Source organism: Erythranthe guttata, chromosome 14 (genome assembly GCF_056151865.1).
Source record: "Erythranthe guttata isolate IM_541 chromosome 14, IM_541, whole genome shotgun sequence".
Lineage (NCBI taxonomy): Eukaryota > Viridiplantae > Streptophyta > Magnoliopsida > Lamiales > Phrymaceae > Erythranthe > Erythranthe guttata.
In genome coordinates this window covers 8,235,903-8,258,666 of record NC_142546.1, presented here as the reverse complement: position 1 = coordinate 8,258,666, position 22,764 = coordinate 8,235,903, and the positions used below count along the sequence as shown (strand labels likewise).

General features: G+C 34.2%; 5 protein-coding genes across 5 annotated transcripts; 4 read left to right on the top strand and 1 right to left on the bottom strand.

The window, feature by feature from the left end:
* The first annotated feature begins 439 nt into the window (after window positions 1-439).
* LOC105952096 (caffeoyl-CoA O-methyltransferase 1) lies at window positions 440-2,749 on the top strand. The gene is made up of 5 exons (XM_012975608.2): window positions 440-610; window positions 707-786; window positions 1,258-1,402; window positions 1,532-1,663; window positions 2,294-2,749. Exons 1-5 carry the CDS (start codon window positions 518-520, stop codon window positions 2,585-2,587), a joined length of 744 nt encoding a protein of 247 aa, XP_012831062.1. The 5' UTR covers window positions 440-517; the 3' UTR covers window positions 2,588-2,749.
* Window positions 2,750-3,753: 1,004 nt separating this feature from the next.
* LOC105952097 (small ribosomal subunit protein uS9) lies at window positions 3,754-4,477 on the top strand. The gene has a single exon (XM_012975609.2). It carries the CDS (start codon window positions 3,833-3,835, stop codon window positions 4,268-4,270), a length of 438 nt encoding a protein of 145 aa, XP_012831063.1. The 5' UTR covers window positions 3,754-3,832; the 3' UTR covers window positions 4,271-4,477.
* A 3,682-nt stretch (window positions 4,478-8,159) lies between these two features.
* On the top strand, window positions 8,160-14,253 carry LOC105952098 (wax ester synthase/diacylglycerol acyltransferase 11). The gene is made up of 6 exons (XM_012975610.2): window positions 8,160-9,202; window positions 12,303-12,375; window positions 12,488-12,558; window positions 12,676-12,891; window positions 13,454-13,591; window positions 13,861-14,253. The coding sequence occupies exons 1-6, from the start codon at window positions 8,483-8,485 to the stop codon at window positions 14,017-14,019; spliced, it is 1,377 nt and encodes a 458-aa protein (XP_012831064.2). The 5' UTR covers window positions 8,160-8,482; the 3' UTR covers window positions 14,020-14,253.
* Window positions 14,254-16,800: 2,547 nt separating this feature from the next.
* LOC105952100 (wax ester synthase/diacylglycerol acyltransferase 11) lies at window positions 16,801-19,756 on the top strand. The gene is made up of 6 exons (XM_012975612.2): window positions 16,801-17,596; window positions 18,293-18,365; window positions 18,647-18,714; window positions 18,837-19,052; window positions 19,149-19,286; window positions 19,378-19,756. The coding sequence occupies exons 1-6, from the start codon at window positions 16,868-16,870 to the stop codon at window positions 19,531-19,533; spliced, it is 1,380 nt and encodes a 459-aa protein (XP_012831066.2). The 5' UTR covers window positions 16,801-16,867; the 3' UTR covers window positions 19,534-19,756.
* Window positions 19,590-22,611, bottom strand: LOC105952099 (polyadenylate-binding protein 2). Its single transcript, XM_012975611.2, has 9 exons — window positions 22,304-22,611; window positions 21,791-21,909; window positions 21,062-21,694; window positions 20,899-20,976; window positions 20,714-20,803; window positions 20,494-20,613; window positions 20,221-20,388; window positions 20,016-20,135; window positions 19,590-19,913 (listed from the first exon to the last, which is right to left on the bottom strand). Exons 1-9 carry the CDS (start codon window positions 22,515-22,517, stop codon window positions 19,722-19,724), a joined length of 1,734 nt encoding a protein of 577 aa, XP_012831065.2. The 5' UTR covers window positions 22,518-22,611; the 3' UTR covers window positions 19,590-19,721.
* Between the last annotated feature and the right edge of the window lie 153 nt (window positions 22,612-22,764).

Below are 22,764 nucleotides of genomic sequence, written 5' to 3'. Positions count from 1 at the left end.
ATTTTTATAAAATGATATTTAAATTTTTTATTCTACAATTTCGAACCTCCTGGCAAATATCCTGGATCCGCCACTGGTGACATGTTGTAGTACTAAAATAGAACCAAAGCATTTGGGCAAATTAATTATCACCAAATTATTGCATCTTACCATCTTTGCTAACGTGTAATAATATCCGTTAGATATAACAAAAGTGGCGTCATCGTGACGCACCATAAACAAGCCACCCAATCATCCACCTCCCCCACCCCCACCCCCCAACCACCAAACTGGGCCCCACACTCCCACCACTGTTTAGAAATTTCACCAACCCCCGACCGGGTGGGCGGCCGGTCCACCATTCCTAACCACTAGAACAGAAACAAAAAGAAACATTCCACCGGTCGAACCGGAATTAAGCATCTACACTATATATATCAACCTCCATTTTTGCCTCTCTCCCATTCAATTTCAGCTACAGATCAGAAATAAATAAATAAATACTCAAAAATCAGAAAAAAAATAAATAAATAAATAAATGGCAGAAAATGTTGAATCGAAGGAAAATCAAAATGGCAGGCACCAAGAAGTTGGGCACAAGAGCCTTCTCCAAAGTGATGCCCTTTACCAGGTAATTTTTATTTTTTTATTTTATTATTATTATTCATTATTAATAATCATAAAAAAATAAAAAAAAATAATTGATTTGTTCAAATTGAAATTGCAGTATATCCTTGAAACAAGTGTGTACCCGAAAGAGCCGGAGCCAATGAAAGAGCTCAGAGAAATTACTGCCAATCACCCATGGTTAGTATTTTCAATTTTGATTTTATTTTATTTTTTGGGTAAATTACAATTAGACCTGAGTTAAGGTCAAATTACGAAAAAAAACCCACTCATGTTTGTGTAATAACAACTATTTCACTTATGGTGTCAAATTCAACATAATCTTCCAGATTGTTCAGTGGAATACTCTTTAGTTTCTAAAAATGCATTTATGATGCACCACAATCTGATATATACAAGCCAAAAAACATATCTTATGATCATTTTGCATTAAAATGTGGAGATCGAATGGGATAAAACTGGTACAAACTTGAGAATATTCCATATAATTTAGAAGATTCGATTAAATTTGACACCGCAAGGATGGACGTGTAAGAAGATTTTTAGTTGAGGGGTTGTTGTAATTACTCCAAACAACAGGGGGTTGTCTTAATTTTACCCTTATTTCTTTGAATTTTGTTGGTTAATTTTATTTAATTTTTTAATTTGAAGGAATATTATGACTACATCTGCTGATGAAGGGCAGTTCTTGAGCATGCTATTGAAATTAATAAATGCAAAAAACACAATGGAAATTGGTGTGTACACAGGCTATTCTCTATTGGCTACAGCCCTAGCACTTCCTCATGATGGAAAGGTATTTATTATTATTTTTATTTAAATAGAAACTTATTGGAAAACTAATTATTAATTTTGGTAATATTAATTAATTAATTAATTAATTAATGATATTTTATTATATGATTATTTTTTTAAATGGTGGTAGATATTGGCTATGGATATAAATAGGGAGAATTATGAGTTGGGTTTGCCGGTGATTAAGAAAGCTGGTGTTGAACACAAGATTGATTTCAGAGAAGGTCCTGCTTTACCTGTTCTTGATGAAATGATTCAAGATGTAAGTCTCTTAACTAATTGTTACCAATTTAAATTAAATCTTTTATTTTTATTTAATGTCACACATGTCATGTTTCACCTAACATATGAAAATTACACCATTAAAGTTTAAACTAATAAATTAATAATGAATTTGTATTAAATCACATGTATTGCAATTGAAATAAGAAATTAGTGATTTATTCAATGCGGTGCATTGGATAATATTTCAGAAAAAATAAAAAAAAAATGATTAGTTTAATACATGAATGGTTAATATATAAATATATTACATTGTTATAATAAAACTTATCAGTGATATCAATATTCATACAAATCTGATATATAATACAAACCAATTCGTAAAAAAATACAAAGATGTCATTAACAAAGAAAGTGAAATAACAGAAAATCGGCACATTGAGATAAGAAAGAAAAAAAAAACTTAGAAAATTAATTAGTAGAGAAAAAAGATAAAATAAATAAATAAACAAATAAAGGCCAGAAAACAGGAGACATTCTACTTGTTTATTACTTTTATATATAAGATAAGATTAATAATAATTTTACCTAATTTATTTATCATATTTTGTTTATAAATATTATTTCAAGTAAAGTTTGAAATTATTTACACATATACCCCATTTTGTAGGGAAAATATCATGGAACATTTGACTTCATATTTGTGGATGCTGACAAGGACAACTACATCAACTATCACAAGAGGCTAATCGATCTTGTTAAGATTGGTGGTGTGATCGGCTATGACAACACCCTATGGAACGGTTCCGTGGTGGCCCCACCAGATGCGCCGTTGAGGAAGTACGTTAGGTACTACAGGGACTTCGTGCTGGAGCTCAACAAGGCACTTGCAGCTGATCCGAGGATCGAGATTTGCCAGCTTCCGGTCGGTGATGGGATTACCCTGTGCCGCCGCCTCACCTGATTATTATCACCCGCTTGGCCATTGTTTTTCGAAAAAATGAACTTGCCTATTGCTTTGTTGTTGTTTGTGTTTTTATTAGTGTTGTGGTTTGTATTTGTTGTCTTGGATAAAGACTATAATTTGGATGATGAGTAAATGACGAATCCAATTAAGTGCTTCAAATTTGATTTTTTTTAAATAATACATGATTCATGACTGATAAGAGATAAAGATGGTTGAATTTAACAATGTAACAATAGTAGAACCTCGATAAATTAATGCTCTATATAAATTAATGATTTCGTTTAAACTATAGCTTTTCTCGGTACCTTATCAACGACAACGAGTTATAAAAGATTTCGTTAAATTAATATTTCACTAAATTAATATATTATTGCTGATTTCGACTGTATTAATTTATAGATAATTAACTGTAATTAGAAGTATCAATAAGTATTATCTCTAATATTTACCCTTACAAAATACTTTGCCATGTTAATTAGAATTTTGAATAAAGGAGGACTACAATTTCCTTACATGCATGATATTAAGGGCATATATATACACACAAAATAAATTATGAGCTTATAATATAACTCGAAGTGTAACGAAATCCAACTAAACACGTGATTCAAGTTTGTTTTAAGTTTTATAAAGTTGCTTTTGAGCTTGGTTTGATCAAGAACCGATCAAATCGAGTTTGTACGTTCTTTAATCGAGCTGAACTTTAGGCTTATCGAATGATAATATGTGCTTGGCTTTTACGAACAACTGCGAACCTTTAAAAATGTTAAAAACTATTTAAAAAAAACTTTATTCCATTTTTCAAAATATTTTCCTAACTACATTTTCGAAAAACTTTAAATACAATTCAACCATCTTTAACTATATGATTTGAGTGCTATAGCCGTAAATCGTTTCTTTTCAAAATGCAAACAAACATTAATTTCCTCTTAAATTATTATTGGAGAACATATTTCCATTAATTAAAATCAAAATTTAGACCCCAAACGTTGACCAAACACACCTTAACTTGAGAATTACGTTAACCAAACATGCCTTAAATTGAGAATTTTGTTTAATATTAAATAATAAGGCCCAAATTTATAACTTTTGAAGCCCAAATAAATTTAGTGGAGACCATTTCAGGCCCAAATAACTCAAAACCCTACTTCTCCATACATATATATTACTCATTTCCCTCACATTTCTCTCACTAGGTTTTTCTGCAGAGAGAGAGAGAGAGGAGAGAGAGAGAGAGAGAAGATGGCTGCGGCAACCACTGAATCCGTCCAATGCTTCGGACGTAAAAAGACGGCGGTGGCCGTCACACACTGCAAGCGCGGCCGCGGACTGATCAAGGTGAACGGAGTCCCAATCGAGCTGGTCCAGCCGGAGATCCTCCGCTACAAGGCGTTCGAGCCAATCCTCCTCCTCGGCCGCCAGCGCTTCGCCGGAGTCGACATGCGCATCCGCGTCAAGGGCGGCGGTCACACCTCCCAGATCTACGCCATCCGCCAGTCAATTTCGAAAGCTCTCGTCGCCTTCTACCAGAAATACGTCGACGAGCAGTCGAAGAAGGAGATCAAGGATATTCTGGTCAGGTACGACCGGACTTTGCTGGTGGCGGACCCGCGGCGGTGCGAGCCGAAGAAGTTTGGAGGTCGTGGTGCACGTGCCAGATTCCAGAAGTCCTACCGTTAAGTTTCTGGTAGTGATTATGCTTTTAATTATTATTATTATTATAATTATAATCGTCATTAGTGTGTTTTTGGAATTATATTAAGAATCCTGCTATTGCTACATTTCTGTTTTTTTAATGTTTTGTTTTTTTGCTATGTGATGGTTTTTAGAAACATTTAATTCAGAATTTTGTTTCTACTGAGTGGATTGATATTTTAATTCTGTTCAGTTTCATTTTTTGGGTATAATTTTCGTTTTGTGAACTAATTTTGACCAGATAAAACACACTTGAATCAAATTAAATAATTGTTAAACCAAAATTCATTGATATTCGATTCCTTGTGCAATGTGTTTAAAAATATACTGGCGATACAATGTCTCGTGATTCTGTTTAAATCATGTGTTCACGATTGCTTGCGAGCTCGACATCTTTTTTTCAAATGTGTAAGATGTGTACGAGAAAATAGGATATATTTGTAAGTCTGTCTATGTTATGCTGGGAAGTTGTCAAATATTGTTATATTTATTAATTATGTTCTTTTTCGTTGAATCCTCAAATTGGTTATATCGAGCTGTTAGATTCATTCTCGATTTCTGCTTTATTATTGGTCATTGAATTGAGAATTTATCATGTTTTGTTATTTCAGTTTCCCTCACCTTAATTTTGTTATGCTTACAATCGTGGCATAACTGTAATAATCAAAACAAGGTTCGATAATTGGATATACTTGTTTACTTTTTGTTGTCGAATGTTTCTGGTTTGACATTTCTGCCCCTCCGTTGAGGTCTTTTTTCATGGACCTTATTCTTTGTTCATCTCTAGTTCATAGTGTAAGTTTCATTAATGTTAGGAGCAGTTTATGTACCTTGTATCACTAGGTTTGTTTGATGCTACACACGTGAAATACACCAGTTGATTATAACCGTTGATCTTCAAATAATCACACACAAACACACATATATATAACCATGTGTATGTGTGTTTAGCGAGTGGTTATTTAACCACATCAATGGTTAAAAATCATCGGGTGTAGTGTCTCAATAACCATATGTGATATGACTATCTGTAATGTTAACCCATGGCTTTTGCTTAATGACTTGAAACATTGTTATTTGTTAACAAATTTGGATATTTTTTGTGTGGGTAATTTTTTGTATAATTGATTGAAGTTCATGTGAGATTTTTAAGTTGATCAAACTTTTATTTATTTTTGAAATATACTCTAATTTCGTTCTTGCGTATGATTGAATCACGTTTTCTGCTCTTCAATACTCGGTTTTATTTCTTTGCGATGTGTTCATGCCTTGTGATATTTTTGTATACCTTCATTAGTACTTTCTCGTGTGTTCCTGATTTCATCTATTTGTATACACGAGTTTTATCGAGTTTAGAAGATTTACACGACACGTTTTTGTGGATTTATGAAGCTTTCCTTGGTCCAAATGTTTCGACCATTTTTTGCGTTCTAATCCAACAAAATTTACATAAAAATCTTCATTCTAAATTGAAACTTCTATTTTCTTTCTATTTCAAGATTAATATTTTGACAAATATGGAATCTGAAATGTTAAATGTCGATTCAATTTTACTAATGTCGTTTTGACTTCGTACCTGATTTTGACATATTTCTATTTTGGTTTTGGCAAAATTCGAAACACGAAAACTGTAGTCCTTTGGGTTAGCTTTCTATTCCAACTTAAATCCGCAAAATTGGATGACGTATGACAAAGTTATGCATGAATGAGTCACATTTTGAATTTTAGATACCTCAATACATCAAAGTTGTGGACAGTATTCATTGATTCATGTATATATTTCTCGTCCGACATCCAATTTTGGTGATTCAAGTTGGATTAGAAAACTAACTCAGAATACTACAAATTCTCTTTTTCGGGTTTTACAAAATTTGAATTTAAAAATGATCAAAATCACATTTGAAGTCGTAACAGTATTATTAAAGCTCGAACGACATTTATCACATCCCATATGGAATTTAATTGATTTTTTTTAATTTAGTTCAAAGATTAAATACCCTAGTTTAAGTTTCTAATTACGACTAAATAACATTAGGCAACCCTTGGAGTGGGTTGGACACGGTCCTTGAAATGCTACACCTGGTGTAATGCACTGTGTAATTATTAATCGTTAATGCGGTGAAATAACTTTCCTTCCACTAAGTACACATACACATGGGTGTGTGAGTATTTGTGTGCAGATCAACGATTAATAATTATCGAGTGTATTTCACCGGGTGTAGTATTAAACAAACCGTTGGACACTGGACTTGGCCCGTACAAGTCCCGAATGACCGTTACTCATGAGCATGCTTTTGCTAAACTATTAGTACATTAAGGTGGTGTTTGCAAAAATTTATTTAAAAGCATTAGTGACTGTTACGTTGGAATTATTTTTTTACCCAGACTATTAATACATTCATGTGGTGTTTGCAACATTTTATTTAGAAACATAAATTAGTAATTGTGAGTTACGTTGGAATTAATTTTTTATTTCTAAAAGTTAGTGTTTGTAAATTAACTGGAAAATAAACTAAATTAGTAAAAACATGTACATGGGTGCTTTTAAAGTTATTGCTTGAAGCAGATTATTTTAAGAAAAGTAAAAGCAAATTTTTTTTTGTAAACACCTAAAAACTAATTATGTGCAGAAAAAAACTCATAATTTATTTCTAAAAGTATTTGCAAACACCACCTTAATAAGTTTAAATGTAAGAGTTGAACTCTAAGTTTTGTTTAAAATTAGAAACTTAAGAAAATAAAATCATTTGTTAACTAAAAGTCGTTATATATTTATTATTTCATTTAATTTTTTGTAGTATGATAATGATGTCAAACGATTCCAGCCAAGGGGTGACCTATCAACTATTTGGAGTACTTAATTAAAAAGTAGTATTCTAAACAGAACCAAAATAAATTGATAACTTAGTATTTACTGAAATTATATATATATTTTTGTACGGACAAGTATCTTAGTGTAGAATAACAATCTTGCATTTTCTATTATATTATTCTTAAGTATCTTATCAAAACTTGCAAACCAAAAGCTAAGAGAAAAAAGAAAGCAGAGGTAAACTATTAATTAGTATTTAACATATATACATATGTAAAGAAGTTTAATGAATAAAATGTTGAATACAGTTAAATCTTTATATAAATTAACAAAGAAATTCTACTAATTTAGCGAATTATTAAATTATTGAGTTAATAATTTAATCAATTTTCACCGAATTGAGACTGGAAAAAATCTATTATTTAATTGAAATTATTAATTTATCGAGGTTCTGCTACATAGAAAGAGATAAGATCAATTGATCAATATTTCCATTGCTCGTTTATTCAAACTACATCGGTGGTCGGTCATCATATATATTTCAACTTTTAGAAGTTGGTCTCTATCAATGTATAATATGTTTTTATCTTACCACATGTGAATAGAGAAATCATATATATATGTACTATTTCCAAATTTGTTTTTGTTTTTCTTCTATTTCCGGATATACTTAGATACACATGATCCATTGTCCATTGACTGAGAATTTTAGTTTGAACAACCTAGATTTATGATTTCTTTTGGCTAAATTTATTTTAAACAGATGAGAAATTATTTCACAAGATAAGTTATTTTAAGAGTTAATAAACTATTACATCTTACCTTAAGAATTACTCCTAATTTTTATGTGTTTGGATAATGATGTTATAAGTTATTTTAACTAATTATAAGATCATAATAATTTTTATTTATTTATTTAAAAATACTTTTACCCCACATTTTTACTTAAGATTTTACAATGAGTAAAAATATTTATCCAAACAATTTAAAACATCATTTATTATACTCAAACGTCCCAAATCATACATAACATAAACGTTGGAGAAGCTCTTAGATTTCACTATCCACTTTCTATTTTTCTTTCATCATTAAGGCATGCAATGCAGGCAGAGTTCACAATGCAACTTCTCATTTAATTTTGCGACACATTTTCCAGACCTTGTTTGGCTTTTTTCATTTTTAAAATTTATTGATCTAATTCAATTTCAATTCCTACCCCCTCCCCCCCCCCTCCCTCTCTCTCTCTCTCTCTCTCTCTCTCTCTCTCTCTCTCTCTCTACATCTAATAAAACAGTAATTTTAAAAACTAAATAAAAATAAAAATATATATTACTGATTTTTATCTCACTTCTGAAAGAGGAAATTAAATCCAAAATCTTTCTCCAATGGAGAGAGACCAGCCGCTAACCCCCGCCGGCCGCCTCTTCGTGCAGCCGCAAATGGATCAAATCATCAACGTCGCAATCGCCGTCGATTCTCCGTTCGCCGTCGACGTCGCCGCCGTGAAAGCCGAAGTCCGGAGCTCAGTGATGCTGAAGCTCCCCAGATTCTGCAGCCTCATGGTAAGAGACTCGTGCGGCCGCGAGTACTGGCGGAGGACCGAGGTCGACGTTGACCGCCACGTTATCGTCCGCCACCACCCCCTCTCCGACGATCCCCTCGTCTCCGACGAGGACGCCGTCAACGATTTCATCGCGGATCTCGCCGTCTCGTCGCCGCTCCCCGCCGACAAACCCCTGTGGGAGATCCACATCCTCGTGGCCCACGCGACCGCGGTCTTCCGTCTGCACCACGCGCTCGGGGACGGGATTTCTCTGATGTCGATGCTGCTCTCGTGCTGCAGGAAAGCCGACGATCCGTCGCAGCTGCCGACGATCGGCGCGGCGGCGGCGCCGACGAGGGGGTGGAGTGCGTGGGCGTTGGTGAAGCTGGTTTGGTATACTCTAGTTTATGCTTTGGAGTTCACGCTTAGGGCTTTGTGGCTGAGGGACAGGACCACCGCCGTGAGCGGCGGCGCTGGGGTGGAGCTCTGGCCGCGGAAGCTGGCAACGGCTAGGTTTCGGCTCGATGATATGAAGATTGTGAAGCGAGCCGTTAATAAATCGGTGAGTTTTTCTTAAAACCGATGGATATTTTCATGTTCATCATCAGATTTGAAACGCAGTAGGAATTGGTTACGAACAGATCACGAAAAAACATTTATTTATTTCTCTAGTCTTTTAACTATTCATGCTTTGCCACGTGTCCATTGAAACCAACATCTTCTTTTTTATTTTTTCTTATAAATTTATAGTTACATATAACATGGAACAACAACATCTCCTAAAAACAATGATAACAAAAAAGTCAAATTAAGGCCACGCTGAGTCTAAGTTCAAATTACCAAAAAAAAAATCCTTGTGCTTGGATAATTACAATTTTTTTTCTCCAGCAGGTAAATTTCACACCGTAAGAATAGACATGTAAGACAATATATAGTTAAGAGTATTGTATTTATCCAAACAGAAGAAGTTTTTTCGTGATCTAAGCATACGTCAGGGGTACCTGTAATTTGCTTTTAAAAAAATTGAGTATCTTACTTCTTTAGAGTAGGGTGTGATATTATGTAATTCGTATTACTACATTCATTTTTCGAAGTATTTCCAATTGTTTAGATCAACGGCGTTTAATGGTTAAGAGTTTAAAGGCAAAATAGAAGTATAGTATCAAAAAGATTATGGTAAGACTTTTGTTTGTTTTCTTATATCGAACTATATTGGATTAAGTGAGATATATTTAATATTCTACTGACTAACTAATTATTTAGTTAGTAAAATATTTAATTCCTTATATTAAATTCTGATATCAAATATGAAATGTCTAGAAGTATAGAATAAAAAAAGAGTAAGTGCAAATGTTCTTCATTACCTAAAATGAAGAACTACAAGATCACCCTTCATTTTGGGTGACTTGTTAGTTATTATTATAAATTGGTTGGAATAGGGAGAAGCATGCTACATAGCAAACTGTAGAAAATAGTGTGCTTTTATTTTATTACTATTAAAAGCCCGACAAAAAATGAGAGGAAAAGGTGATCTTTACTCCACGAAGAGAAGGAAAAATAATTAAAAATTGTTACCATTAAAAATTGTTAAAAACAAAAAATGAATGTCATCTTTTTATTATTTTTTATATAAAAAAAACTTTACTTTTCCACTTTTTATTTTATTTTAATTTATATTATTTTTGGGTAAATTAATATTAATTTGTGAAGTCTATTAACGAAAAAACCTCTCATTTTCGAAAAAAAATACATCCAGCCCTTGCAGTTTGAAATTTCTTACATCTGCTCCCTACAAAATGGTGTTAATGTAAGAAGTCTATAAATTATAAGTGTGGATGTAATTATAAAAAAATGAGGGATTTTTTCTTGTAATTTACCCTATTTAGATTGAAAATTTAAATAATTATTATCTTATTGTTTCCATTACAAAAATAGCCCTAAATAAGTATTGTTTGCCTACTATTTTCGTTAATTAATATACGAACACGGCCCCCAAGAAAAATTTCATGGGTCCCCAACTCACACCATGTGAACAACTCAGCAAAGGAAAAGACAACTTAGTAGTTTGATACTATGTTGACAATGACCACCTTCTATTCTTTATATTAAGAGTAATGATATACGCAGGCCAAATTAAACATTCAGGCACTTTTTTACCATGATTTTTTACCTTTTACCATAACTATTTACCTTTTGTACTATTCATATGCACAAAATCGGACTTTTTTTATTCATGTGCTCGTGTGAATTTACGCGAGCACTTGGCAAGTGCTCGTGTGAATTTACGCGAGCACTTGGCAAGTGCTCGCGTAAATTCACGTGAGCACATTAACAATTTTTTAACCCACTCGTGTGATTTCACACGAGCAGAGAAGATATGCTCGTGTGAAATCACACGAGCAGAACGTCTCTGTTCGTGTGAAATCACACGAGCAATTAAAAAAAAAAAAAGTTAACAAGGCCTGCTCGCGTGAATTTACGCGAGCACTTCCCAAGTGCTCGCGTAAATTCACACGAGCAGGCCAAAGTCCGATTTTTTTCGTTTTTTTTTCGGATTCGTAATCTACATAACAAGAGGATCGTAAAAACGTAAAAATTACCTCCGATCTGTTGACGATTTGCACGGGCTTTGCGAAAGAAAATCGAAAGGATAGAGAGAGTTTTTGAGTTTTTTACCTTTTGTTTTTTGAGAAATGGTAAAAAAATGTGCCTGAATGTTTAATTTGTGCCTGCACAAATCATTTCAGTTATATTAATTCACTTTCTACTTAGAAATTTTATTGAACTGCTAAAGCATGTGCATCAATGTAAATTACAATCAACTTCCCGAACTTAAGTATAATTACAAAAAAACTCCTTATTTTTTAGAAATTACATCCAGTCCACTGCAGTTTGTAAATTTCTTACATCCACCCCTAACAAAATGGTGTTAATGTAAGAAATCTACAAATTACAGGGAGTTGGATGTAATTATGAAAAAATGAGGAATTTTTTCGTAGATAGACCTTATCTTAGGGGGTGGAGTTGTAATTTACCCTTCTTGAGAATTTCAACAAAATGAAAATTGCTTACTGATACATTTCACCATCAAAACGTGCAGACAATTATTGATGTTCTTTTTGGGATTATCTTATGTGGTCTTAGTTTTGAGAAATTACATTCAGCCACCAGCGGTTTGTAAATTTATTACCTCCAACCCTACTAAAGGGTGTTAATGTAAAAAATCTACAAATTACAAGGGGTTGGATGTAATTATGGAAAAATGAGGGGTTTTTTTTGTATATAGACCTTATCTCAGGGGGTGGGGTTGTAATTTAGTAATTTACCATTCTTGAGAATTTTATTGAACTACTAAAGCATGTGCATTAATGCAAATTACAATTGTTATTACAAAAAAACCCTTTTTTCATTTTGAGAAATTAAATTCGGCCGGCTGCAGTTTGCAAATTTCTTGCCTCCGCCCTTTACAAATGGGTGTTAATTTAAAAAATCTACAAATTACAGGGGTTTGGATGTAATTATGGAAAATTGAGGATTTTTTCGTATAAAGACCTTATCTCAGGGGGTGGGGTTGTAATTTAGTAATTTACCTTTCTTGAGAATTTGAATTTTCAACCAAATGAAAATTGCTTGCTGATACATTTCACCATCAAAATTTGCAGACAATTAATGATGTTTTATTTGGGATAATCTCATGTGGCCTCTCCAGGTACTTAGACATCAAATCACCAAAAGGTAACCTTAATTACAGACAATAATAATACTATGTAATATTATCATTTACCAATGTTATTATTATTATTATAAAGTTATATTTAAATTAATTTACTTAGCTTGTTTGATCCAGGTCTGCCGCCGGTGGGGCTTCGAATGACGGGTGTCGCCATGGTGAATTTGAGAGCACAGCCGGGGCTGCAGGTTTAGTTTAAATAAAAATGCTTCTCGGTTTCGATTTCGATCCAAATAATTGTATGGTTAAATATGTAATTAAAATTAATTCACCCTACCGTTTTTCGTTCATGTGTTACTTTTCAGGATATTTCGAAGCTGATGAGTAGCAGTAATTCGAGTACTAGTTGGGGAAATAAATTCGGTATGATTATCTTACCCGTGTATTATCACAAAGGCGATTCTAATCCAATCGAGTTTGTGAAGAGAGCCAAATCAATGATTGATAAGAAAAAGCTTTCTTTAGAGGCCCTTTTCTCTTACAAAGTCGGGCACTTAGTCACTTCTTTTCTCGGGGCAAAGGTATATTTTCGTCTCATATTATCTGCTAGTTTAGAATTTAAATGAAGCATTCGTTACACAAGTTTTTTCGATTTTGCCCTTATTACTCAGAAATTATTTCAAATATTGATTTTCACACATAAAACAACGGTTCCCTCTATTCCACAATAACAGTAGTTTAACACTTTTGCACATGTATTAAGAAAACTCAATAAACATGGCTTAATATTACGAAAATATACATATGTTGACGATAATACCCCTTGCCCACTAATGAGTTGAGAAGAGAATGTTAAAGATATATAGTTAATAAGGTTAGAATTGAGAATTATGTAATTAATTAATGTCATATTATAATTTTAAAATAACAGATAATACGGAACGTAAATTTTTTCTTTCTTTCAATAGAGAAATCACATGTATAATCTTCTAGTCAAATTGTATATTCTTTAATTCCTATTTTATCAATTATCATATATAAATTCATAATAATTAAGTGCTCATTTTACTTAATTACTTGAAAGAATGCCAAAACAAATTGAACTTATAATTAATGAGTATGTTTACTTTGAAATTATTGCAGTTTGCTGCTATTCTGAGTTATCGAATTCTTTCAAATACGAGCTTCACAATATCGAACATTATCGGCCCTCGGGAAAAGATCACGATCGTTGGCCATACCGTGAAGCACATTCGGGTCACTTCAAGCAGCCTACCACACGTAAAGTTTCCGTAATTACTTTCTGCACCGTTTATTAATTCCGTATTGATACACCATTAAAAGTAATTTCCTTAATTACTTTCTCGTATTTTATTTCCACCTTTTTAAATATCACGCGCCTGTCGATAAAATCATCAACATACGTGTACGTAGATTATGATGTTAATATCAAGAAAATATTTTTAAACGGAAATTAAATTCTGACGTGATCGTTGCACGTAGAATATATATATTGTGGAATAATAATATTGTGGCTTGTGGTGGTGCAGGCAATAACAATGCATATGGTGAGTTATGGAGGAGTGGCTGAAATGCAAATCCTAACTGCAAAAGAAATAATCCCAGACCCTAAAATTCTGGCCAAGTTTTTTGAAGATGCCTTGCTGGAAATGAAGGAGGTTGCACTTGGCTCCAACATTATTTCTTAGAGGGAAGTATTTAGAGCTTTTAGCAAGCGGTATCCCTGTGTTATGTCTAATTGCCGAAAAAGCCCCTATGTAAAACCCCCTATATTACCAAGTCAAAGGCACCAGCCACCCTATCACCAAATCGTGTGATGCACGCGCCGTTGGTGCGGTTTGTTGTTGTTATTTTGACATGAAAAGTCAGAAATACCCCTTTAATTTAAGAAAAAATAAATTAAAAAAAAAACCCTTTTTTAACTCGCCGTCGTCCACTGCTCCCTCATCCCTTCTCCGTCCTCCGCCGCATACAACCCTCCGCCGTCCCGCTTGACGAGCTCTTTCTCTCCCCAGCCCTCACCAACGACGTCCCGGAAATTAGGGCAAATTTTTTCGAAAAAAAACATGCTAGAACAGCAAATTATTTCCTACCTTTTCTTTTCTTTCTATTTTCTGGTTTTATGACTAAGGGGATTTTACAGAAGAAGAGCAATTCCAGATCTGAGACGAAAATGTATATTAATTCTTATCTGAGACTTTTCCAGATTATAATTAATGCAATCCATGTGATACTCAGATTATAATTTTTGGAATTTTGAGTTTGAGAGGTTGGGCAATTTCAAATCTGAGACTTTGCATTTTTTTTTTTAATAATTTTTGTTTTTTTTGTTTCTTTGTATTTTGATTTTTATGAAACGAAAATAGAAATAATCATAACATAAAAGAATTAGTATTGGAGTTTAAGATTATATTGCCCAACACGTTATGTCCCGTTTATTGTCTAATTCAGGGTTGTTCAATGTCGCTATTTTGGGACTCGGTTTGATGTATGCACAAATGCCCATTTAAAACAGAGGAAAGAGAAAGAAATTGGACCACCACAGAAGCTTCACCGTAAGACTTATCATATCCATGGTCTTGTTGATAGACAAGGGACATATATGTCTTATTACAAGAAGATGTACAAATTATTCCCGATCCAATTTTTATTTTCGAAAATAATTTTGAAAATTCGATGTATTTTGAAAAATTAAATCTACAATGTACACGTTTTTATATAGATTATATATATATATATATATATAAAAATAGAATTTTCAAAATTTTCTGATTTATGAAATAATTATGATTAACTGGTTGGTTCAAGAACATAGTCGAGGAATAATCAGCTAGTGGTCCACGAGTTGAATACCTAAGTCCAAGGGCTTTAGGCGAATTTTAAGAATTGATAAAAATGAGGTTGCATACATTAATATGCCCTTAAAAGCATGACTAAGTCATATTTGTTTTCATTTAGTTTGAGAATTGTGGTGCTAATATGACTACAAACTTAGAAAAAGATAAATTAAAAGTTTAAGGAGTTCAAGGCAGAACGTCCTCTTATATGGGTCTAAGATAAGTCGAATTTATGACTGTGACTCTGATACCACTTTTAGAACATCAAACATTAACAATTGTCCTTGTATAAAGAAAGACGCAAATCTTAATTTTTTCGTACATTTAGCAAGCACAAGCGCCCACGATTAATGTAATCGTGTGAATTTTGTACTAACGATTTCCATCGAGAGGTTAATCGTTTTGGTAATCAACGAGAGATAAGGATATTAATGATTTCTAGCGTAGTATTAAAGTAGTTAAACCGGTTTATTCTATGCTACATCGAGTAGATCTGCACCATTCGCATACACACAAACACACCTACACCCATATTGGTGTTTGTAGATCAACGTCAAAAATCACCAATTGTAGTCTTCACCGGGTGTAGTATAGAAATAGTATAGCTAAAAGTATGACTACGACTGATGATTAAGTCAAAGTAATGACATTCCCCACACACTAGTGTCGTACTTGACCCGTTAACCCGAATACGTAACAGACTTTTAATCTTTTATTAGCTGCCCATATATTATCTAGTTTATATTTGTTCGGAAATCAATCTTTTGATACACCTAGGAAAAAAAATTAAGAAGTCTGATTTTATTTTTTAATAATTAATATAATTGCTTATGTATAATAATTATATAATGTAAAGAAATCAACAAAGGCGGTCTGACCCAAATATGAATTATTGTTAAAAAAATGTTTGAATGGAAATGTCTTGATGGTTCATGACTTCATTCTTCTAGAGTTAAATGTCTGTTATTTACTTATTTATATTGGGTGGATTTAAATCGTTTTTTTTAATTAAATAACTACATAATAAGCATACATATATGTATGAGTGTGTGTGAAATTATATGTAGATTAACGATTCAAATTTAATCAGTGTAAATAACAAGGTGTAACATTTTATGTCCGTTCGTTTTTTGATTAAATATGTGAATGCCTATAAATAAACACTAAGAATTATTTTTTTCTAGGGTAAACTGTCGTAATAACTTGCTTTCTAAAGTAACTTCTGTTTTCTTAACTAGTGATTGCTTTATTTGAAAAGGAAACAAATTTCGGCTAAATGGCGAACAGGTTCAAAATTCTAAATGAAAGTGTCACGATTTAGTATTCTAGTACTTTATCGAATGTGAAAATCGGACGAATCAGATTCAAACTAACAATTTGTTCCAAAATCAGCAAAATTGAAAAGAATCATGTACATAATTTACAAAAGTCAAAATTATATTCAAAAATCCGAATCCGTACACATTTTAATTCCAATTCGAAAAATTTAGATCAATCGGAAACTCGAGTTTGTTTCGAATTTTTGAAATTCAAACGGAATAAAAAATGTGTTACATTTTTTACCTCCTAGTTTTACTACACGGTAAATTCCCCCAAATTCTTTCACAACATCTAATTTTGATTTTGCAATAAATAGTGAAATTCTTCATTATCTTCCCCGCGGCCAAAATTGAAGGAAAAAACACTCTCTCTCTCTCTAATGGCGGCGATTGTAGAGAGAGAAGAACCACTAACCCCCGCCGGCCGCCTCTTTGTGCAGCCGCAAATGGAACAAATTATCAACGTCGCCATCGCCGTCGAATCTCCGCTTGACGTCGACGCCTTCAAAGCCGAAGTCGAAAGCTCAGTGATGGTCAAGCTCCCCAGATTTCGCAGCCTTTTGGTACGGAGCTCCGGCGGCCGCGAGTACTGGCGCAGAGTCCAAATCGACGTCAGCCGCCACGTCATTCCCCACCACCACTCCGTCTCCGACGACCCTGCCGTCTCCGACGAAGACGCCGTCAACGATTTCATGGCGGATCTCTGCGTCTCCTCGCCCCTCCCCACCGACAAACCCCTGTGGGAGGTCCACCTGCTCGCGGCGCACAGAACCGTCGTTTTCCGCTTCCACCACGCGCTCGGCGACGGAATCTCGCTGATGTCGTTGTTGCTCTCGTGCTGCAGGAGAGCCGACGATCCGACGCAGACGCCGACTGCCGGCGCCGCCGCGAAGCCGCCGAGGAGGAGGTGGAGTGCGTGGAAGCTGGCGAAGCTAATTTGGTATACTTTGGTTTATGTTGTGGAGTTTACGCTGAGAGCGCTGTGGTTGAGCGACGAGAGGACCGCCGTGAGCGGCGGCGCCGGGGTGGAGCTCTGGCCGCGGAGGCTGGCGACGGCGAGGTTTAGGCTTGAGGATATGAAGACTGTCAAACGAGTTGTTGCCGATGCGGTTTGTTTTCTTAAATTGATTGATTTTATTTTATTTTTGAAATTCATAATCTCCATTAAAATTTGATTTCAAATTCTGTGCAGCAGAAATTTTTGTGTGGAGCAGAAATTGATGCCGTTTCATAGAGTAATTATTTTATTCGAATTTCTCTGTCCAATAAATTAATCAGTTGGGGTGTTGCTTTCCGTTTTGGGGCATTCATCATTTTCTACAGCAGCATGTTTATCCCACCCAAATAACAATAAAAAATATTATTTATATCCATTAATTTCAGATTTGTGGATTAAGATTTTTAAAGATCCATTAATTAGAGAAGTGATTTTAGTCACTTTATCTATCTAATTTTTTCTTCTATTAGAATTCATGTAACGTCTATTAATTTAATTAATACGATTGGACTAGCCAAAATTGACAAACATAATACAATTATCCGGCCTTGGCCTAGAGTTGTAGCCATTACACAACCTAAGTTTGGAGAAATTAAGTCCCAATTCCATGTAGTTTGTAAATTTCTTACCAAAAGGGTGTTAATGTACCAAATCTACGAATTATAGGGGGTTGGATGTAATTATGGAAAAATGAGGGTTTTTTTGTTTATAGACCTTATTCAGGGGGTGGGGTTGTAATTTACCATTCTTGAGAATTTCAACCAAATGAAAACTGCTTGCTGATACATTTCACCCTCAAAATATGCAGACAATTAATGATGTTCTATTTGGGATAGTCTCATGTGGCCTCTCCAGATACTTAGACATCAAATCACCAAAAGGTAAACTTTTTTTGCAATTCACATCAGAATCTAAGTGAGAGTTAAATAATAATTGGTTTATTGCAATTAGTACCCCTTTGTTATACCCAATTACTAAAAAATATCCATGTTATTTTATTGAGAAAAAACCCCCTTATGATTCAAACGGGTTTTTTTTTTGCGAATAAAATAACATAGCGTAAATTTTTAGCAATTCGATATAACATAAGGGTATTAATTGCAATTATGACAGATTATCAAATGTTGTCATAAACTGAAATGAATGGCTTTGTTTGATCCAGCTCTGCCCGAGGGGCTTCGAATCACTGGTCTTTCCATGGTCAATTTGAGACCACAATCCGGATTGCAGGTTTATAAGTTTATTACTTAGCTCATAATTCTTTTAAAACAACAATCTTCGTTTAAATCTGTAAATTATTTTATTTAACGATTTCGTTGTTTTACTCGATCACATTCACAACCTTGTATTAGGATATATCGAAGCTATTGGATAAAAGTAATTCCGGAACTCGGTGGGGCAACAAATTTGGGATGCTTCTCTTGCCTATTTATTATCATAAATGTGATTCTAATCCGATCGGATTCGTGAAGAGAGCCAAATCAATGATCGATAAGAAAAAGCTTTCTTTAGAGGCACCCTTCTCTTACAAAGTTGGCAACTTAATCATGTCTCTTCTTGGACCAAAGGTAGTAATCATAGTACTTATGTTCAATTTCAAAATTACAATACAAACTTACCATATTATTATTATTATTATTTTTTTTTTATTTCCGGGTTTTTAGTTTGCTGCAGTTCTCAATTACCGAATTGTATGTAATACAACGTTTACGATATCTAACATTATCGGCCCGGGAGAGAAGATAAGAATTGTTGGCAATCCCGTGAAGCACATTAGAGTCACGTCAAGCTGCCTACCACACGTAATTATTTTTTTCGTGTCACGCGAATAAAATTATTTTGTTACTAAATAATGAAATTTTCGTCTCGTATTTAATTTTGTTTTCCGTGCAGGCAATCACAATGCATATGGTGAGTTACGCGGGAGTGGCGGATCTGCAAATTTTGGCTGCAAAAGAAATAATCGCAGATCCCAAAGTTTTGGCAAAGTGTTTCGAAGATGCCTTGGTTGAAATGAAGGAGTTTGCAGCTACCTCTAGCGATTCTTGAAAGTTATATATATATATTCGCTCGTATATGATAATGTTAGTTTGTTTTTTGTTATATTTTTGTTATATGTATATATTCTATGCAAAGGGCTCGTTAGTTACGTCTAAGAAACGAATAATTCGGGATTTTAGAAGAAAAAACAAAGAAAATTATTATAACTTGTAACATTAAAACAAAGTATTAATGTACTAAACGCCAGTCGTTGAGTTGGGCTTGGTGAGCAGCCGCATAGCCTCCGCAACCTTAGCTTCAAGAGATTGTGGCGATTCGATCAAGTGTAGAATCTCCGTGTGATCCATATCCAGTATCATACTCGTCACTTTACTTGCCATTTCGTGTTCGAGTTCTTTCACTAACGGAAGCAATTTCTCGCCCAACATCTAAAAAAAAAAATTTAATAAAAAATTAGCGACCCATAATCGAAAAGTATACAATAAAAAATAAATAAAAAGATTAATAGACAATTAATATAAATTACTTACTTTCCTCTGTGTATTAGGGGAAGAATTGGAAAGTGAAGATGCCCAATTTCCACTTCCACGAGGGGTACACACTTCTGTATTAGGTACCACAAATTGATTCATATTTCCCCTAAACAACATCTGCATTTAAATACACAAGAATTTAATTTAATTAAAAAAAAAATCGATTAAGCCGATAATATTCAATATATTGCCACTAATTTACCTGCGGATGATTCATCATAGGAGCTCGGAATTGCTTCGGTTGCATATAGTTAAAACCCGAATACCCGCCAGCCGGACGAGTGATATTCGATAATCCATTCGCAAAGGGATAAGTCGTCGCGAAAGGCCTTAGACAAGGTATAAGTTGCTGGCTGTAACCAAATCTAGCCTGAAATAATTAAATTAAAATGGATAATTGTTATACATTATATTTGAATATTAATTACACTAGAAAATAATTTTTTTTTAATTAGAAAAAAATAAAAGGTGTTACCATAGCAAGAGGATGAATAGCAGGTGGAGCATATCCATTGACAATATTTTGGCGTACGAACGGAGTCATCGGAGGAGGGCTGAATGTTGGTGAAATTGCTCGCGGACTGTTAAATAACGACTGGTAAATACGGCAAAAAAAACGACGGTGTTAGTAGTCCACAAAATAATTAAATAATAACTACAAAATAAATAAATTTATAGAAACAAGAAATAAATACCTGCAGTCGTGTTTTTCGATCGTCTTTCTTTTCTGCGATGGCAACGTAAATAGGCTTCCCGTGTACCATTTTGCCATTCATTTTCGAAATCTGTAAAACATGCAAATAAATTATTTAATGCTAAAAAAATTGGAACGACGACAAATAATTTGTAACGAACGAATGGATATTGATCGATAACTTACGGCGTTTGAAGCCTCTTGGTTGTTGGAGAATGTAACGAAGCCGCATCCTTTACTAATTCCTCGTTCATCGCACATAAGCTAAAAATAATATTAAGAATAATTAATTTACTTTAATAAATCAAGAATCGAAAGCGTGTAGTAAAAGAATTTTTCCGACACCAACCTTGCACGATTTTACGCAACCAATTGGAGAAAACAATAACTTGAGCATCTCTTCGTTAATCCGATCGTCCAAATTCTTTACGTATAAATTGCTCGCCGGCGATTTCGATTTTTGCAGCTTCAATTCTCGCTCCCTTTCCCATTTCTTCTGTGCTCGTCCGACGTACCATTCTTTGTCGTCGAACACTTTGCCGTTCAGCCCTTGAACCGATTTAGCAGCGTCCTCGAAATTCTCGAAGTTTACGAAACCGAAGCATTTGGACTTTCCGTCGTCGTCTTGGATCAGAACTAGGCTAGTGATCGGACCGTATTCGCCGAACGCGGTCTTCAAATCTTCTTCGTTCGTCGACTCGGAGAGGTTCTTCACGAATACGTTGGTGAATTTGGATTTGTCCGTGGCTTGGTCGCGTTCCTCTTTGCTCATAAAGGGGGCTACGTATATATTTTGTTCGTTAATGAGTGCGCCGTTCAAGTCATCGACCGCGAGACGCGCAGACTTCTCCGTTGTGTACTGGACGAAACCGTAGCCCCTTGATTTGCCGGACTTGTCGGTTTCGACTTTTGCCGAGACGATTGTGCCGAACTGTGAAAAAACCGAGTGTAGAATTTCGTCGTCGACTTTTTCATCCAAATTCTGCAACCAAAAAAATAAATAAAATTTATAAATCGAGTTAACGAATTTCATATATATATTTATATGGAATCGAAGTCGAAATAAACGAAGAAATACCTTAACGAATACGTTTCCAGCACCGGTTTTACGCGAACGTGTGTCTCGGTTGGAATACGAAACCCTAATCCGTCTTTCTTTTAGAAGAGTGAAGTTCAATTCCTCTATGGCCTTTGCAGCTATATATACATACATACATACAATCACAAACAAAATAATTTCATTTATGGAAAAAAACGTAAGATCAAAACAAAATATATAGATGAACTGTTTATAAATTATAACTTATCCTTCAAAATATCAATAACTAAATTAAAATAAAATAAAATAAATAAAGAATCAAATAACAGCTAATTAATAGGTTAAAGATAGGCCTTGTAACTAGTTTTTTTTTTTGTAAAATTAGGGTTACAAGAAGAAGTAATTCAGATTGATGATAAGCATTTTTTGTAAAAATATTTTTTACGGAATTATTTTTGTCAATTAATTTTTTAATGAAAATCAGAATCACACACACACACACACACACACACACACACACACGTGTATATAGATACAGATATAGATGCATACCGTGGGCAGAAAACTTGAAATTGACGTAGCCATAACCGAGTGAGGAATGGTGATCGTCCATGCAGATTTTAACGGAATCAACTTCACCGATCTGTTCGAACAGACGGAGTAGCTCTTCCTCCGTTACGCTCGTATCAAGGTTGCCGATGTGTAGAGCTGTTGTTGTCGTTTCCGTCACGGAATCGGAACTTGAATTTGAACTCTCCGCCGCCATATTAATTCCTTAATTCTTTAATTAATTAATTACTCTTTTTTTGTTTTTTTGTAGGGATGGAAATTCGTATTTCTTAGTTGGAAGGGGAAAAAGTGAGACACAAGAGAAGCGGAGAGGGGATTTTATAGTGTAGAGAGAGAGAGAGAGAGAGAGAGAGAGGTCTAATTGGAGAAGGAGAAGGAGAAGTGGGACCCACTCAGATTCTTTACCGAATAAACTAATTACTTCTGTTTAGTACATTAGGAAA

Coding starts and splice junctions, on each gene's coding strand:
- LOC105952096 (XM_012975608.2), top strand. CDS start 518: ATGGCAGAAAATGTTGAATCGAAGGAAAATCAAAATGGCAGGCACCAA. Junction 611..706: donor AAAGTGATGCCCTTTACCAG/GTAATTTTTATT, acceptor TTGAAATTGCAG/TATATCCTTGAAACAAGTGT. Junction 787..1,257: donor ATTACTGCCAATCACCCATG/GTTAGTATTTTC, acceptor TTTAATTTGAAG/GAATATTATGACTACATCTG.
- LOC105952099 (XM_012975611.2), bottom strand. CDS start 22,517: ATGGCGGCGGAGAGTTCAAATTCAAGTTCCGATTCCGTGACGGAAACG. Junction 21,910..22,303: donor TTTCAAGTTTTCTGCCCACG/GTATGCATCTAT, acceptor ATGTATATATAG/CTGCAAAGGCCATAGAGGAA. Junction 21,695..21,790: donor CTGGAAACGTATTCGTTAAG/GTATTTCTTCGT, acceptor TTTTGGTTGCAG/AATTTGGATGAAAAAGTCGA.
- LOC105952097 (XM_012975609.2), top strand. CDS start 3,833: ATGGCTGCGGCAACCACTGAATCCGTCCAATGCTTCGGACGTAAAAAG.
- LOC105952100 (XM_012975612.2), top strand. CDS start 16,868: ATGGCGGCGATTGTAGAGAGAGAAGAACCACTAACCCCCGCCGGCCGC. Junction 17,597..18,292: donor AACGAGTTGTTGCCGATGCG/GTTTGTTTTCTT, acceptor CAAAATATGCAG/ACAATTAATGATGTTCTATT. Junction 18,366..18,646: donor AGACATCAAATCACCAAAAG/GTAAACTTTTTT, acceptor TGTTTGATCCAG/CTCTGCCCGAGGGGCTTCGA.
- LOC105952098 (XM_012975610.2), top strand. CDS start 8,483: ATGGAGAGAGACCAGCCGCTAACCCCCGCCGGCCGCCTCTTCGTGCAG. Junction 12,376..12,487: donor AGACATCAAATCACCAAAAG/GTAACCTTAATT, acceptor TGTTTGATCCAG/GTCTGCCGCCGGTGGGGCTT. Junction 13,592..13,860: donor CTTCAAGCAGCCTACCACAC/GTAAAGTTTCCG, acceptor GTGGTGGTGCAG/GCAATAACAATGCATATGGT.